This window comes from Hemicordylus capensis, chromosome 5 (genome assembly GCF_027244095.1).
Source record: "Hemicordylus capensis ecotype Gifberg chromosome 5, rHemCap1.1.pri, whole genome shotgun sequence".
NCBI classification, from domain to species: domain Eukaryota; kingdom Metazoa; phylum Chordata; class Lepidosauria; order Squamata; family Cordylidae; genus Hemicordylus; species Hemicordylus capensis.
Window position 1 is genome coordinate 213,578,766 of NC_069661.1, and position 14,833 is coordinate 213,593,598.

Below are 14,833 nucleotides of genomic sequence, written 5' to 3' on the forward strand. Positions count from 1 at the left end.
TAAAAGTATGAGTCGTCGGAATGTTCATAAACATTCTGTCATACCTCCGCAGTAGTGATACTAGACAGCAGTAGTGATACTGCCAAACTGGCATTGTCGTGAGTGTGATTTTACTAAAGAACAGCTGTTCTTCTCCACAGGGCTCAGCACAGAAAGCACAGAGTGCTCTGGCCTCTAGAGGACCACCATGTGCATGTGAGACAATTACAAACAGGAGGAGGACTCCAGTGGGCATCCAATCTTCTCTCTGCCTTTTATTCCATCTCCTGAGCAGCATACTGTATATGCTTGTAGCTGCCTCCCTCATGCCACTTGTGCCGGTGGGGACAGTCAGTAAGGAGCTGTTGGTGTCCTCTTGCATCTCCCCTGGCCTGATGACAACCTTTGGCAGTTAGCCAGGACTTTGCACAGAGGACACACGGAGTGTACTACAGGAGTTGGCGAAGGTTCTTTTCATGTCTGCTTTGGAAACTGTCAAGCAATCGTGGAGCTGGCTTTAAGGCGGAATAAGGACTCTTTCACTCCTCCTATTCTCTCTCTCCCTCTCCCTCTCCCTCCCCCTTCTCCTCTTTTCTTTCTTTCCCTCTTGATGATCCCTCCCTTTCTCACTGGTGCAAAGGATTTTTTTTTTTCCTCCAGAAAGCACAGTGTCTCTGAGGAAGAGGGAGAGCAAGAGACAGAAAGAGACTGCCTGCCTCTCCAGGATTCTTCTCAAACCAAGATCGGAATGTAGTCCAGATTATTTTCAGGGCAGCTTTTCAAATGAAACTAGAAAGGGAGAATATTTGTTACTAAAAGACAAGGAAGAGAAGGAGGATTTTACATCTTCCACCTCCTGGAATCGCACAAGAAATTCTGAGATGGTCTTTTCATTTAGACGGTGCTACACATTATTTTGATTTTTTTTTCCCCTTACCCTTTATTTATTTGCTTCCAGCTCCCACGTCCACCCCTACCCATCCCACACCTTTTCCTTGGATAGAGGGCGTGCTTTAATTGTGAGGTTTTATCTGTTTCGTGAGGAGAGGCTGAACTCTCTCTTATCCACTCCAACTGGCAATTGATGAGAAGTGTGGTGTATTCCTGCTTTTAAATTGGGAGTTTCTGAATTCCCTCTTTGTTGCATTCCTGGACAAAACAAGATTTTTCTCCTTTGTGGAGGTTGGTCTCTGAGAGAGAAGGCAGTTTGAATGGTGAGCTGGGGTGGCATACGGATGGATCGGGGTTGTATTTTTGGATTCTGTTGCCTGGTACTGTTGGATCCAGGACAGGTTTGGACTGGAGCTCCCACTACCCAGACACCTGAGTTGGAAGTACAGATGGAGATCTATGGCAACACCAGCTTGAGTCCTACCATGGAGGATGCTGCTGTGACCCCCACTGAGGCCATACTTGGAGGCGACCAATGTCTTGGTTATTTTGATGTTATGGGTCAATGGGATCCTCCGTTTAACTGCAATTTAGGGACCTACAAGTTCTGTTGTGGGACCTGTGGCTACCGCTTCTGCTGCCAGTTCACGGGTAAGCGACTGGACCAAAGTGGCTGTTCCAATTATGACACACCAGGATGGGTCAACACGGGCCAACCACCACCACCAGTGGAAGTCCCCCCTGAAAATCCCACCAGGGACAAGACCAACATGATTGTATACATTATCTGTGGTGTGGTGGCCATCATGGTGCTGGTGGGCATCTTCACCAAGTTGGGACTGGAGAAGTCACAGAGCCCCCAGGCAGAGATGACCATGTCCAGGTAACACACCCCAAACCTATCTCCACCCCTCCTCCTTTACTCCTTCTGTCACTTCCCTACTCTTTTTCTCTGCAGTGGATAAATGATATATCCAAACTCCCTCCTATGGTTCTATTTTTCTTCTTCTTACAAAACACCAAGGTCTTCAAAGTGAGCCAGCATATCTCTCTCTCTCTCTCTCTCTCTCTCCCCCCCCCCCGCCAGCACTTTCCCCAGCCTGCTCTGTCTTCAGATCTAAACTCTCAGAAGGCAAGTCAAGAGAAGGGAATAACTTTATGGAGAATAAAGGAATTATGCAAGTAGATGGAAATGGGAGTCAAAGGAGGTGAAGCTTAGCAAAGGATGTTTCTTAATAGTGAGAACGCTTAGATTTCAGCCTCTAAGAAAAAGTAATGGGGTAATTTAAAATGAAATGCCCAGATACCTTTACATGATGCCCAGATTCCTGCATTAGTCGGTTTGGGAAATGAAGACCCAAGAGATCAAGTATACTCAGTGCCTAATGTCTATGGAACACGAGTAAAGTTGTTGACTTCATCATTCATACATAGCGTGAGGGATGCATAATAAATCTCAGTGAAGTTTTTGCATGGCTGTCTGTGTGTGTTGTCTATGTATGTGTGTGCATAAACACTTGTGTCTTTGTACCCCAGGATATCTAGCAAGCATGCTCACATGTTGAGCTCCCCACACACCCTTGCCAGAAAGTTGTGGAGGAATTGTGCAGCAGGCTGAAAACAAAATAAGCTTGATTTAGGTGAGTCAGCCCACAGGAGACGAAGTTCAGAAAGGGCAATGCCCACCCCTCTCCAACGTTGCCCCCACTCAAGAAGAGGGAACTCTGCGTGCGTAGGGGCAGGGGGTGACGGTAGTTAAAAAGCTGTGGGAGGTTTGTGAATGGGGATGGAAGTGGGAATAAATAGCAGGTGAAGGAACCTGGCATTGCCAGACTAGGGACTGCCCTAGACCAAATAACCTGCCAGGCAAGGAGCATCTTCAGCATCCTCCCCTTTCATTTATTCAACACTGGAATACTTCATTTATCTTTTTAAAATTGCATTTTCAGCTCCCTTCACAACTTTTATGCACTATCTGTATGTATGATTTGTCCCTTCATACTAGATGATGTACTTGCATGCATGGAACTGTAAGTCTGCACTCTGTAGTTATGCATTCATTTATGGCATATTCTCACAAATTAAAAACAACAACAACAATGTGCTTCCTCTAGCAAATAACAGAAATGACCTGTACTGCCCTTCAGACCCAGTATCCCAGGATGCTGGAGTCACTTGCCCCTAAACCCCACTCTGGCTGGGACCAAACCTTCACTATTTCTTGCTATGCATCTGCTTCTCTGAAGCAAAGCAACCTCCATGGACTTAACTTTCCAGCTAATTGTAGGTTGTCTGGGGGTTCACTCTGTGTATCTTATGCATACTGGCTGATTCTGTGTATGCCATTATGTGGCCCTCCTCCTCCTCCTCCTCCTCCCTTTGAGCTTTTCACTCCTGTTTTGCTCTGACCTCCTGTGTCACAAACAGTTGTCTACTCTTCCCCGCCCCCCGTTTTCCACCCCCTTCTCCACCAACTCCTGTGTCTTTCTCATGACTCTCCCTTTAGCCATGGGACTATCTCTCCCACACAGCAATGGGGAAGCATTAAGACTCTGTCAAAGGCAACGTGGTGCTGCCCAAGGCTATGTAGCACTTCTAGGTCACGAGCAACGGCTCCCATAGTACACATGCATAGCAACATGGTCAGTAGCTTAATCAGCTGCCGTGGGTGGGAAGGGAATGTGGGGGTCCAGGCAGGATTAAATGTAGCGTGGAAGAGCTGGGAGGAAAAGGAGGGGAGCTGAAGATGGAAAAAGCGGGCAGGGAGGCACTGCCGCTCTAGACGCCAGCTCTATGTCATGCTGACGCTTGATGCGCATCCATGCCAGGGTTAGGGCATATGAGATTTCACCTGATTTGTGGCAACAGCAGCGAAGAAAATGAGGCACAGCTGAGAGGGGTTTTTGCCCAGTTGGAGAGCCTCTGTTAGTGCTTTGGCGTCTAGGAAGGTGTTGAGGTGACTGTGTGTTGTTGTGTCACCCTCTGACGGGGTTTCATAAGACTGGCAGTCTTATCCGATGCAGATGGCCCTGGGGCAGCTCACTCAGCCTGACTCCTCTGGCCAGCTGCTCCACCAGCATCTATGGCGCAGAAAGCAAGCAGAGGGCGGCTGAAAACAAAGCTCAAGTGAAATCATAAAACCAGAGCCAAGGATCTGATGCAGGTCCAGGGGCATCATTCGGTGGCAGCCCACAGGGCTCAGGCTCACCATGAACTACTCAGAGCCCCAGGTCTCATCAGCCGCCTCCCCTCCTCCCGAAAGGAAGTGCTGCAGCAATGGAGGCACCTGCACAGAGCGTGGGGCGGCGGGGGGGGGGGGGAGCTCCGAGCCTCACCTTGCTCTCTGCTGCCTCCACCTTCATAAAGGTCAAGGTAAAGTTGTGCCGTCAAGTCAGTTTCGACTCCTGGCGCCCACAGAGCCCCGTGGTTGTCTTTGGGAGAATACAGGAGGGGTTGACCATTGCCATCTCCCGTGCAGTGGGGATTCGAACCGGTGGCAACCTCCTGCTTGTTAGTCAAGCATTTCCCCGCTGTGCCACTTAAGGTGACTCCACCTTCATAGGTGCTCTATTAGAATATTTTTAAAAACATACAGAATTACTGTATTGGGGGGGGGGCATTGTTGAGTTTAATTATAAAATGAGAGGTTGTTGGCCCAAGGCCCAAGTACCTAGCAACACCCATGTGCAGGTCCCAACCACTGTGTACCAGAGATTGCAGGGGCAATGTCCTATTCCATATGGGGCCATTGGAAAAGGTCTCCTTCGAGGGCACCAAACAAAATGCATGAGGTTGAGGCAGGAGGAAAAAACTGGTTTAATGGGCTGTTCTGGCTAGCTAGTCTGGAGCTGTGCTGTGAACCATTTCCAGCCAAAGAGGATGGAAGGGGCGACTTGGGCTGCAACATCTCCACACTGCAGCCCCCATTCAAACGGCCGGATTCTAGAATGGGATAATCTAGGATGTTGTGAAACTGAGCTGTGGGTTTCATATTAGATAGGGAGGCCATTTCTATCTTACCGAAACCCCAAGCACAATTTCATTTTCCTTCCCCAGCTTCTCTTTGCTAAGTCCTGACAATGCTGACAGTGCATACAAATGAAATGTTTCAGTCACTCGTGCGTTGCTAACATCCAGATTAGACTACTGTAATGCGCCGTACATGGGGCTGCCCTTTAAGACTGTTCAGAAGCTTCAGCTGGTCCAGAATGCTGCTGCAAGGATGCTCATGAGTACAAGTCACTTCATGAGTATCACACCCATCCTGCGGCAGCTTCATTGGTTACCAGTCCGCTTCTGGGCTAGATTCAAGGTGCTGGTCTTGACCTTTACGGCTCTGCACAGCTTGGGGCTGGGGTACCTGTCGGACCGCATTCGCCCATATGAACCTGCCAGGGCCCTCTGCTTATCAGCTCAGGCCCTGGTCATGGCCCCACCACTAACAGTGATCCGGCTGGCAGGGACTAGAGACAGGGCCTTTTCGGTTGTGGCCCCTCGGCCTTGCAACGCCCTCCCTGAAGAGCTTTGCTATGCTCCCTCCCTCAATGTTTTTTAAACAAGAAATAAAAACACATCTTTTTTAAAGAGGCTTTTTAATATTCCATCCTTGATTATATCTGGTAGGTTCTTTCATTTTTAATATTTATAACTCTGAATTTTTACTTTTTAAAATAACATTTAATTTGAAACAATAGTGATTGTGGTTCTTAGCCTGACTTTTAATTAGTTTACTTAATTTGGTTAATTTTATTACTTTTATTTTGCATTGTATCTATTTCATTGTTGTGAGCCACCCTGAGCAGTAGTGTACTGGAGGGGAGGCGCACAAATATTTTAAATAAATAAATAAAATGACACCACAAATATACAGCTCAAAGAAGAGACTGGATGGATTAGACCTTCTAGCCCAGGGTTTCCCACCCTTGGGTTCCCAGTTCCTTTTGAACTACAGTTCTCATTGTCCTTAATCACTGGCTGTTGTGAGTGGTGGTGATGGAAGTTGCAGTTCAACAGCATCTGAGGTCCCAAAATTGGGAGTCCCTGGGCCAGCCAAACATTCCCACCAGATGGTAGCGTTTTCCTTAGCAAACAGCCACAGGGAGACCTCATCAGGACAACAAGCAAGGTGAGGGTTAACACCTCCCTGCCTCCACCCTGGTAAAATAATGTGCCATTTTGGCCCCTGATCACTTGTAAGTCTAGAGACCAATTACCTAAATAACACCAATGTTGAGCTAGTAGAAATATTAGAAGTGTTTTTCTGCTGTGTTTTCTTTAGACGTTGCTTCTTCTCTTTGGTACTTTCCTCCCTACACCACTTTTTTTCTTTCTGTTATCGATCAAGGCATAGCTTCCTGTATTCCAAGCGTTCTAGGCTGATGTGACAGTGCATATCAAAACCCATCCCATGTCTAACTTTTCTCAAATCTTACTGACTTGAGAGGAGTCGGTATAAGAAGGGCCCAGTTGCACCAGAAACACAGGGAGCCGGGTCTCATGAATGATCTGGGCGGGAGCCCTGGGCGGCCGGATCGGCCGTGATGGAACCAGTGGGGGCTGGGGGGAGTGGGGGGCCAATCAGCCCCCAGAAGCACCAGCATTCCCTGCGTGAGCACACAGGGCATGCTGGCGAGACCCCCAGAGCCGGGAGGCGGCTTTTTGCCTCCCCTCCGGGGGTCTCTTTATGAGTAGCCATGGCGCGGAGCCGCACCACAGCTACTCACAATTTTTAAAACCAGATTTGCGGAGCCCTCACTCCTCAAACCTGGTTTTAGGGCAGGGGTACTTAGACGCGTTACCCGCCTAGGAACCACCGGCTCGCAGCCAAGCTCGGTGGTTCACACGATGGGGCGAAATTGGGCTAGTCTCACTAGCCCGATTTCGTCCCATCGTGTGAATAGCCTCAGGAAGTCCTAAGCTCTACTCTGCTTTCCATCCTCAAACACCTCTACAGATTTGTGTGCACATACAACTATTCACACTTTGTGTGTGAAAAAGTAAAAGTAAAAATACTTTTATGTATATTTTGTATCCAGGTTCACTTTTAAACTGAATGCCTGTACAGTCCATTCACACAAAAACGTGTACATGTGTACCAACATCTGTACGCATGTACAACATGATGTCTGAGTCTGCCTACTGACTAAAAAGGAACAGGTGAACCCTCTCAGATGAATAGCTCTAGGACAGATGCCAATGTATGCCTAAATGGATCTGGTGGGTATGATTCATGCAGGAATTTGATTTAATATCTAAAGCTAATCTTTGGGGTAGACTCGGATAGTGGCATTGCTAGCACTGGGCACAGGGGGCATGTGCCCCAAATGTTTGGCTTGGTGCCCCAAACGTCTTGTCTGCCCGCTCACCCTACCGACTTATTTAAGCAAAGCAGGAGGCAATGTCAAGGAGCCATGCGCTGACCTGGATTCAGTAGCGGCCAGTACAGGTGGAGTGGGGGGCAGGTGGTAAATGAGCCTCAGGTGCAGCTTGTTCCAACTCCCCGCTCCCTGCCCTGGCTGCCTTGCCATTCACCCATTTCCCCCAGTCCTGGTGAGTGAGCAGCCAGTGTGCCTGAAGTTAACAAAGCAGCAGGGGAGGCAAGGCAGAACAAGGCAGCCAGGGCAGGGAATGGAGAGTGGGAACAAGCCACACCTGAGGCTCATTTACCACCCCGCCCCCACACCCATACACGCTGCTACTGGTTGAATTAAAAATTCCAGGCCAACAGATTCTCCCCACCACGAACTCCTCCATTGTTGAGCAAGCCTCCCTCCTCCCTGCTCTGTGTGCTGGTAATTTAAGGGAGCAAGACAGAGCTGAGCACCTTCTCCTCATTTTCTCTTCCTGTTTCTTCCCTTTCCCTTTGTGTGCAAAGGGGAAGGGAAGACACTTGTGATGGGGGAAGGGTGGGGGCTGTCCTTTGGGCAGGGCAAGCAGGGCGGCCGTCTTGGGACCCACTTTTTAAACCACCATTAAAATTGACTGGAAGGGGGCCCCACACTGGCTGATTTGCCCCAGGTCCTGCACTCCGCCAAGGTTCTCAAAGGACAGTCCAGGGCTGCATCTTTCAGAAGGTGGGGGCATCAGGCTCCTGCCCAGCAGCAATCCAGCTGCCAGGCTCAGTGGAAGGGGTGGTGGGTGGTCCTCAGGCTTAGCAGCAACACAGTGGCTGGGATCAGCAGAAGAGGCAACAGCCCAGGAGAAGAAGATAAGTAAGGTCTGTTAATCCCCCCAAACTCTGTTTAAAATAATTGGGTGGTGGCAAAGCCACTGCCAAAAAAGAAAAGAAAGGAAGGTTGGTTGGTTGGTTGGTTAGTGGTGAGATACTAATGAATATTAAAGGCACCCCACCAATTTCACATGGTGGCAGAAGAAGTGATTGCAAAGGTGATTTGAAAGCAGGTACTATGAACTGGCTGGGGACCCAATCCTAATAGGACCGTAGCAACACTCCTGGCCCAAACATGTCAAATTTAACATGTCGGATATAGTCTCCCCCTATTTGATAACTACACCTTTTCATGTTATATAAAGGAATCCAGCACTCTCTTCCAGTTTTTGAAGCCATTAATGACCAAGGATGGACTGGTCATTAATGACTTCAAAAACTCGGAGAGAGTGCTGGATTCCTTTAGATAACATGAAAAGGCATAGTTATAAAATGGGGGGTGGGGAGGCTGTGAGCCTAGACCCCAAATCATTAAGTATCTTGCAATGTCCCTCGGCTTTGACAACAAATCCAAATGAGTAAGAAACAATATGAAGCCATCCCAATGTTGAAATGATTGGGTGACCTATTTAATAGATCTAAAAATAAGACATAAAAACTATGTGTTTAAAAAATCCCCACCCCATCCTAACTTGTTAAAATTCTAGCTAAACGTGTTTCTATATGTGCATGCAACTACCCTTACCTAATGCCCCCCTTTCAAGTATCCTATCATAGCGACAACCATACAGCGATTTAGCAGCAACATGCCAGATAGGGCATGGTTATAGTTATAATTTATATACTGCTTTTCAGTGAAGAAATGCTCAAAGCGATTTATGCAGAAGTAGAATAGTTAGAAGAAGATGGTTATTGGTCCCCCAAAGGGCTCACAATATAACAAGAAACACAAGGGAGACACTTGTAACAGGCGCTGGAGGCAGTGGCGTGGCCTTTAGGCAATAAGTAAGGAGGGATAAATGTCTAAAAGAAATCTCCCAGCGAGCAAATGAAGCCCTGGTTAGGAAGGAGCCGGAGAGGGGGCACACATCCTCCCTTCCAGGGATGGCTACCACTGCTGGCTCATGAGCCAGCTGGAGGGGTATACTTGTAGAGCGGAATCTGCTAGGATTACCCTTTCAAGTAAAGGGAATTCTCTAAAGAAAATGAGAGGGGCAGGCAAGAGAAAAGGTAGTATTTACCTTTAAGAATAAGGTGGCAGCAGAGGCAGGGGCTCCTCCAACCCCCTCTCGCTGGCCTCCCAAATGATAGACCAGGTGGCCCAGTTCAGACCTCTGAGCATGCACGGAACCCATTAGCGTGACTTCTGTACGTGCACAGAGGCATGATAATGCAAATGGCCTCTGTACATGCACAGAAGCCACACTGCTGCCTCATTTTTAAAGGTAAATACTACCTTTTGTCTCCTCCCTCACTTTAACTTTAGGTAAAGCCCTTTACTTGTAAAGGGGAATCCTCACCGGATTCCCCATTACAAGTATCCTCCTCGAGCCCGCTCGTGGGCCAGCTCTTCAAGCCAGGCCTAGCTCGATTTGAGTTTGGACCGGCTTTACTTTTAATGAGGCCAGTCCGGCTCGAGTACAAGCCTTCGAGCTGAGCTGGCTCGTACTCCAAGCCTGGCTCGATTCAAGTTGGCTTGCACACCCCGAGCAGGGACTTGCCAGCAGTAGCTACTTCCATGATGGCCAATATGCCTTTAGGATGGTGGCTGCATGGTCTTCCCAGGCCCCTCTGTTCTGCCACGGTCATGCTCCTCACCTCCTCTTTTTAACGGCGTGTGACAGCTTTGTACACCACCAATATGCCTCATCTGGTAATGTTGGGTATTACTATCACAATAGCATAAACACACCTGCGATGGAAGTGCTATGTTTTTGAGCAACATGCCAAACTAATGCCACATCACAAACTGTAACTTATGACAGCATGGCAGTCTCTCCCCTCCCACTCCTGTAGAGTTATTTACCAGCATTGAATATTAACCAGGAGCTCATTAGAGGCATATTTCAATTCTGGCTATAAAGCTGAGCAGATATATTGAGAGTATGTAGGCAGCGCGGGAGAGGATTTGATCCAACATGGCATTAAACTGTAAATGGCACTATGATAACCTATAGCATCATATCACAGAATATCTGTTATATACTAACTGGGTTTTTCATTTTCTTAAGCAAAAGCATACATTAGCTCCATGTGGTCACATGGGATTTTACAGGAGAAGACCAATATAAATCCTGCAAACAGACCTTGATTTCAATGGTTTTAACTAGTACATATAACTTATGTTGGAGTGTGGCCCAAGCATTCGTTTTTATTTGAATGAACATCATTCATATATATATATATATATATATATATATATATATATATATATATATATATTCTATGCTTGGCAGAATTACTGCCTATTGGTGCAATTTTTCTACTGTGCCCTTGATAGCAATAAAAAGCCTTGATTTTGGATACAGTTTCTCTATTGCAAATGCAGGTAAATATGGCTGAAACCTGGCATCTTTGCTGAGCAACCACAGCCATGCAATTTCTGCTCATTCAGCTGACAAGCAGAAATTTAGATCAAGATGGCTAGCCAACCTGTGTGCAGGAACAATTGCTCCATGCAAATCTCCCTTGTGCCTTTTCTCAGTACGGTTAAGGTAGCCAGATGCAAAGGAAGACAGTTGGGTAAAAGAAGGCATGTTGGTAGATATAGCTTGGCACACAGAGCTAGGGAAATCTGCAAATGTCAACACACTTTCTCCTGCAGCACTCTTAAAGCTACAGGAACCCGGTCGATTTTTGCATCTAGTTATTTTATGTGGTTAACTGATTGGCATATTCTAATATCAACTTTGCCCTATTAAAATGGGGTTTAGCCCACTTTAAACCTGTATTTACCAAAGCTCCATCCTAACATTTTTTCAAAATATTTTTATTTTCCAAAATAAATATATTTTGTCATTCCCAGTCTTTAAAAAGCTGACGGTTAGAATCCTCAGTCATTCACTCTACAGTAATCCAATTGACTACAGTGGAACTGTCCTAGGATCATTGATTTGGGAATAGCAGAAAGCTAAAATCCATTCCTTCTGGACAAATCCACATTTTCTATAGTATTTATCCCATTTCAGAAACAATTAATTACACTATTCCTGAGGACCTGATTACCACAGCCAACACTGCAATACTGTAAGATGACCATTCCTGACATGTTATGAACTCCTGAGCAGGTGAGGGGTTCTACTATTCACTTTGGTGTAGGAGAAAACCAAACAAAGGCCGAGTAAATGCCTCTGTCTGGAAGGCATCCACGGGTGCTGCCAAGTGGCTCCTGGAAACCATAACACTTGTGGGAGCTGTATAGCGCAGCAAAATGTGACAACCAGAGCTGGTAAAGCCATGAGTGGGAGAGAGCCAGTGTTTAGTTTCTACAAAGGCAGCGTCTGGAGATGGAGGAGCCAGGTGCGTTGGCAGAGCTGTTGATGCCAGACAGAAATAGCATCACCACAGTCGACACAGAAATCACTCTTTTTACAGGTGATCTTGCTTAAGTCACTTCTCTTCTTTTACTGTTGCATTAATTCAAATGTATTAAGGGTATGGGATGGGGAAGAGTGTAATGTTTCCCACACTGAAGTGCTAATAATTCCCACCGGAGAGAGAAAGTATGAAAACAAGGGCTATACAAGCTTCCAATGCACAGCTTTGTCACTGCACCCAGGGAAGTGGAGCTCAGCCCAGAGCATTGCCAAGCAGCCAAAGGCGAGTACAGGAAAGTGTGTGCCAACTTCTGCTGCCATGCCCTAAGGACAGCCCTGCAAGTGGCTGCACAGCTTGCACTTCCAGCACTGCCTGATGTCACTTCCTGCCCACCCACCCCACAATCCCAAATATCACTGTACTGCTTAGCTGCCCTTTCTCCAGTGCTGGGTGCACACTTAAAGGGCCACCAGCACCACCGGAGTACCCAGGGTCCTTGCCCCGCATTCAGCTGCTTCCTGGTGGTGGGTGTAGGGATTTCTGATGTAGGAAAACCCTTGTTTCCAACATGCACAGGTCCAGTTATTAACCTGGGTTGACAGAAAGTGAACGGCTCAGAATCACCCAGTGGGTGACCTGTTTAAGGTCATGTGAATGAGCCTTCTGGCTTGGCCAGGCCTGGTATCGATACTAGGAGCCTTGCCTTTTGCCTTTGCTTGGTTAATGGAGCAGTACCTTTTGCCTGCTGCAACCTGTAGCTCAAACCAGTGACCTCAGTCACTGCCTGTCATGGATCACACCGTGCTGCAACCACGGGTCATGGGGCCCAGTCTCAACCAACCTCATTGGGGCTGCCACTGAGCAGACTTTTAGGCTTTCTCTGGCTGAGTCTACTGAAAACAGCCTTCCAACTTCTGTTGTATTAAAAATTAAGTCGTGTGGTAAAGGCTTTAGGCATGAGATGGAGAAAACAGACAGAAGCTACAGATTTTTAAATACACACAATAAATCTTACTTTGAAAAGAGTTCAACTTAAAACAATAGTTCCTTTGGAAAATTTAGTACCAAAACTTCTACCAAATGAGCACGAGGAAGAAATAAAATGTGATCAAAACACATCCAAACTGACTTGTCTAACACTGGGCCCTGCCTTCAGAGTCCTTACCCAAAGTTTTCTGCAATCACCCCAGCTTCTCCAGCAAATTCGACTTGTCTCTTCTTTAGCCTTAGATCCTGCTCTCACGTCACAGTTCTGGGGTTTCAATCCCAGACTGCTGGTGAGTGATTCAGCTCTCCAGAGAGATTGACTCCCTCCTAGTGATTTTTCAGCCCTTATTTTCAGCAACTCTTTTCAGTTCTTCTTTTCCTATCTGGCTCTGCACCTCTTTCCAGCTCTGATGTCTGTGTGATCTTTACTCTGATTCCTTCTAACTCTTCAATTCTCCAGTTTGTACTGCACTAAACTCTGCTGAAGGCAGCCTCCTTATATTATCTAACTTCCTTCCCATTTTTCCCAGCCATCCAATCAACACAATTTAAGTTCCCTCCATTTTTAAAAACATACCCAGTCAAATCAAACCCTTTCTTCCCACCGAGATCAAACCAGTATAATTCATCTCCCTCCAAAACCAAACTGTAGAACAGGAGCTGTGAACATTGCAGAGCTTTTTAACATAGGGAGCAAGCAAAGCAACTGTAATACAGAAATCTTATATACAAAAAGAGGAGGCTCAGGCCTCTTTCCTTTACAGTGCCCATGAGCTAGACTTTATGATTTGGGTATGGACATCCAGGCCCTAGGACTGATTTTAGCACTGTGGGAACTCTCACAGAAGCTTCTGGAAAGGACAAGAGAAGTAGAAGCACTGCAAACCTGTTAATCTCTTGCTTCAGTGAGCTCCTGATCAGTGAGGTGCCTGCTCTAGTTTGCAGATGGTCAACTAAGGAAGCTGATTTGGCAATAAACTCACTTTATGGGACTTTTGGTTCTTTGGGGTTGGTGAACTGAGTGAAATAATAAAGCCTCGAGAAATAGTTTATTAGTGCAGAAAGAATGATCACAGAAGCTGTCCTGATTACATCTTAAAGAGTTCCTACCTTTTTGTGTGGGGCTTCTGGCTGTACCCACTGGGTGAAAATGGTCAAAGTATTTCCCCAGATCTCCATAATGCTTTTTGCCGATGTACCATAGCTGTCTGGCCTGCCCATTGGCTACAGATCTTCAGTTTTATTTCACATTCTAACACAAGAAAGGAAGGATACTATTGGGATAAAGAACACTTATGAACACCGGCAAAAACCTGTTAGACTAACACCCAATTATCTCCAAGGGCAAGCTGCTCAAGCATGCTGTTTAAGCAAGGTCACACACTGCTGGAATAACTAACTACCCAGTGAACTAGGGAGTTGTGATATCTGAAGTAGGTGATTATCTAAATAAAGTCCAAATCGTCAACAGCAGCTGGTCTGGATCTTTTTAGTGTTAGGACTGGTTTGGACTGGAGATGTGAAAATCTCTTTTTATATAATGATCATGCATTTGCATATATGTATATTTTCAGATCTTTGCAGATGTCTGTTTCCCAGGTGTTCCTGATTAAACCAGGGATACACCTGTGCAATCTCTCCACCATGAGTACGTTTTTGTGCTGGAATGGCTTCACATCATTTCAGTTTCACTGCAAATATATATATATATGCAGATTCAAAGCTGGTGCCAAGATATGCTAATATGGATGTGGTGGGATAATTTTATAAAGAACACTTATTCATGGTGTCTGAATATGCAAATGGGAGCTCAGATATGCAACATACCTTTTTCAAGGCCAGTAATGTCAAAAGAGTTGCACAGAATGCTGCTTTGGACCACTTGGCAAAAGAGTTCTGTGCAGTTCTGATCTTTGCCGCTCCCCAGTCCAGTTATCTCATTGAACAATAACATATTCCAAACTATTTGGGATCTTTCTTGAGGAGTGCTTGTATATTAAGCCCTGTGGAACAGTGGTCATAATCTGTACCTATGGTTATGTCCTAAAACTGGGAAATTGCTCTTCCTCCTGCTCTCAGGTCCCGTTCCAGGTCCTTCTCTGTTACTAATTATTCTTTTTGGAAAATCCTTTTCATTCAAGCACACACTTAGGGGAGTGGAAACTCTTCAAAATTGACCCCAAGAATCAGCATCAATCTCCAGGTGACTATTGAAAGCCATCCTGGAGATTTTAATGGCTTGATATTGTGAAAAATATTGGGGAAATTTGG

At 46.3% G+C, this 14,833-nt stretch overlaps 1 protein-coding gene across 1 annotated transcript in view; it reads left to right on the plus strand.

Moving 5' to 3' along the window:
• Nucleotides 1–300: 300 nt before the first annotated feature.
• SHISA8 (shisa family member 8) overlaps nucleotides 301–14,833 on the plus strand; it is a 44,203-nt gene continuing 29,670 nt past the window's right edge. The window contains exon 1 of the mRNA XM_053251266.1: nucleotides 301–1,753. Coding sequence (XP_053107241.1) covers nucleotides 1,191–1,753 — 563 coding nt within the window. The 5' untranslated portion in view covers nucleotides 301–1,190. The remainder of the gene's footprint in view (nucleotides 1,754–14,833) is intronic.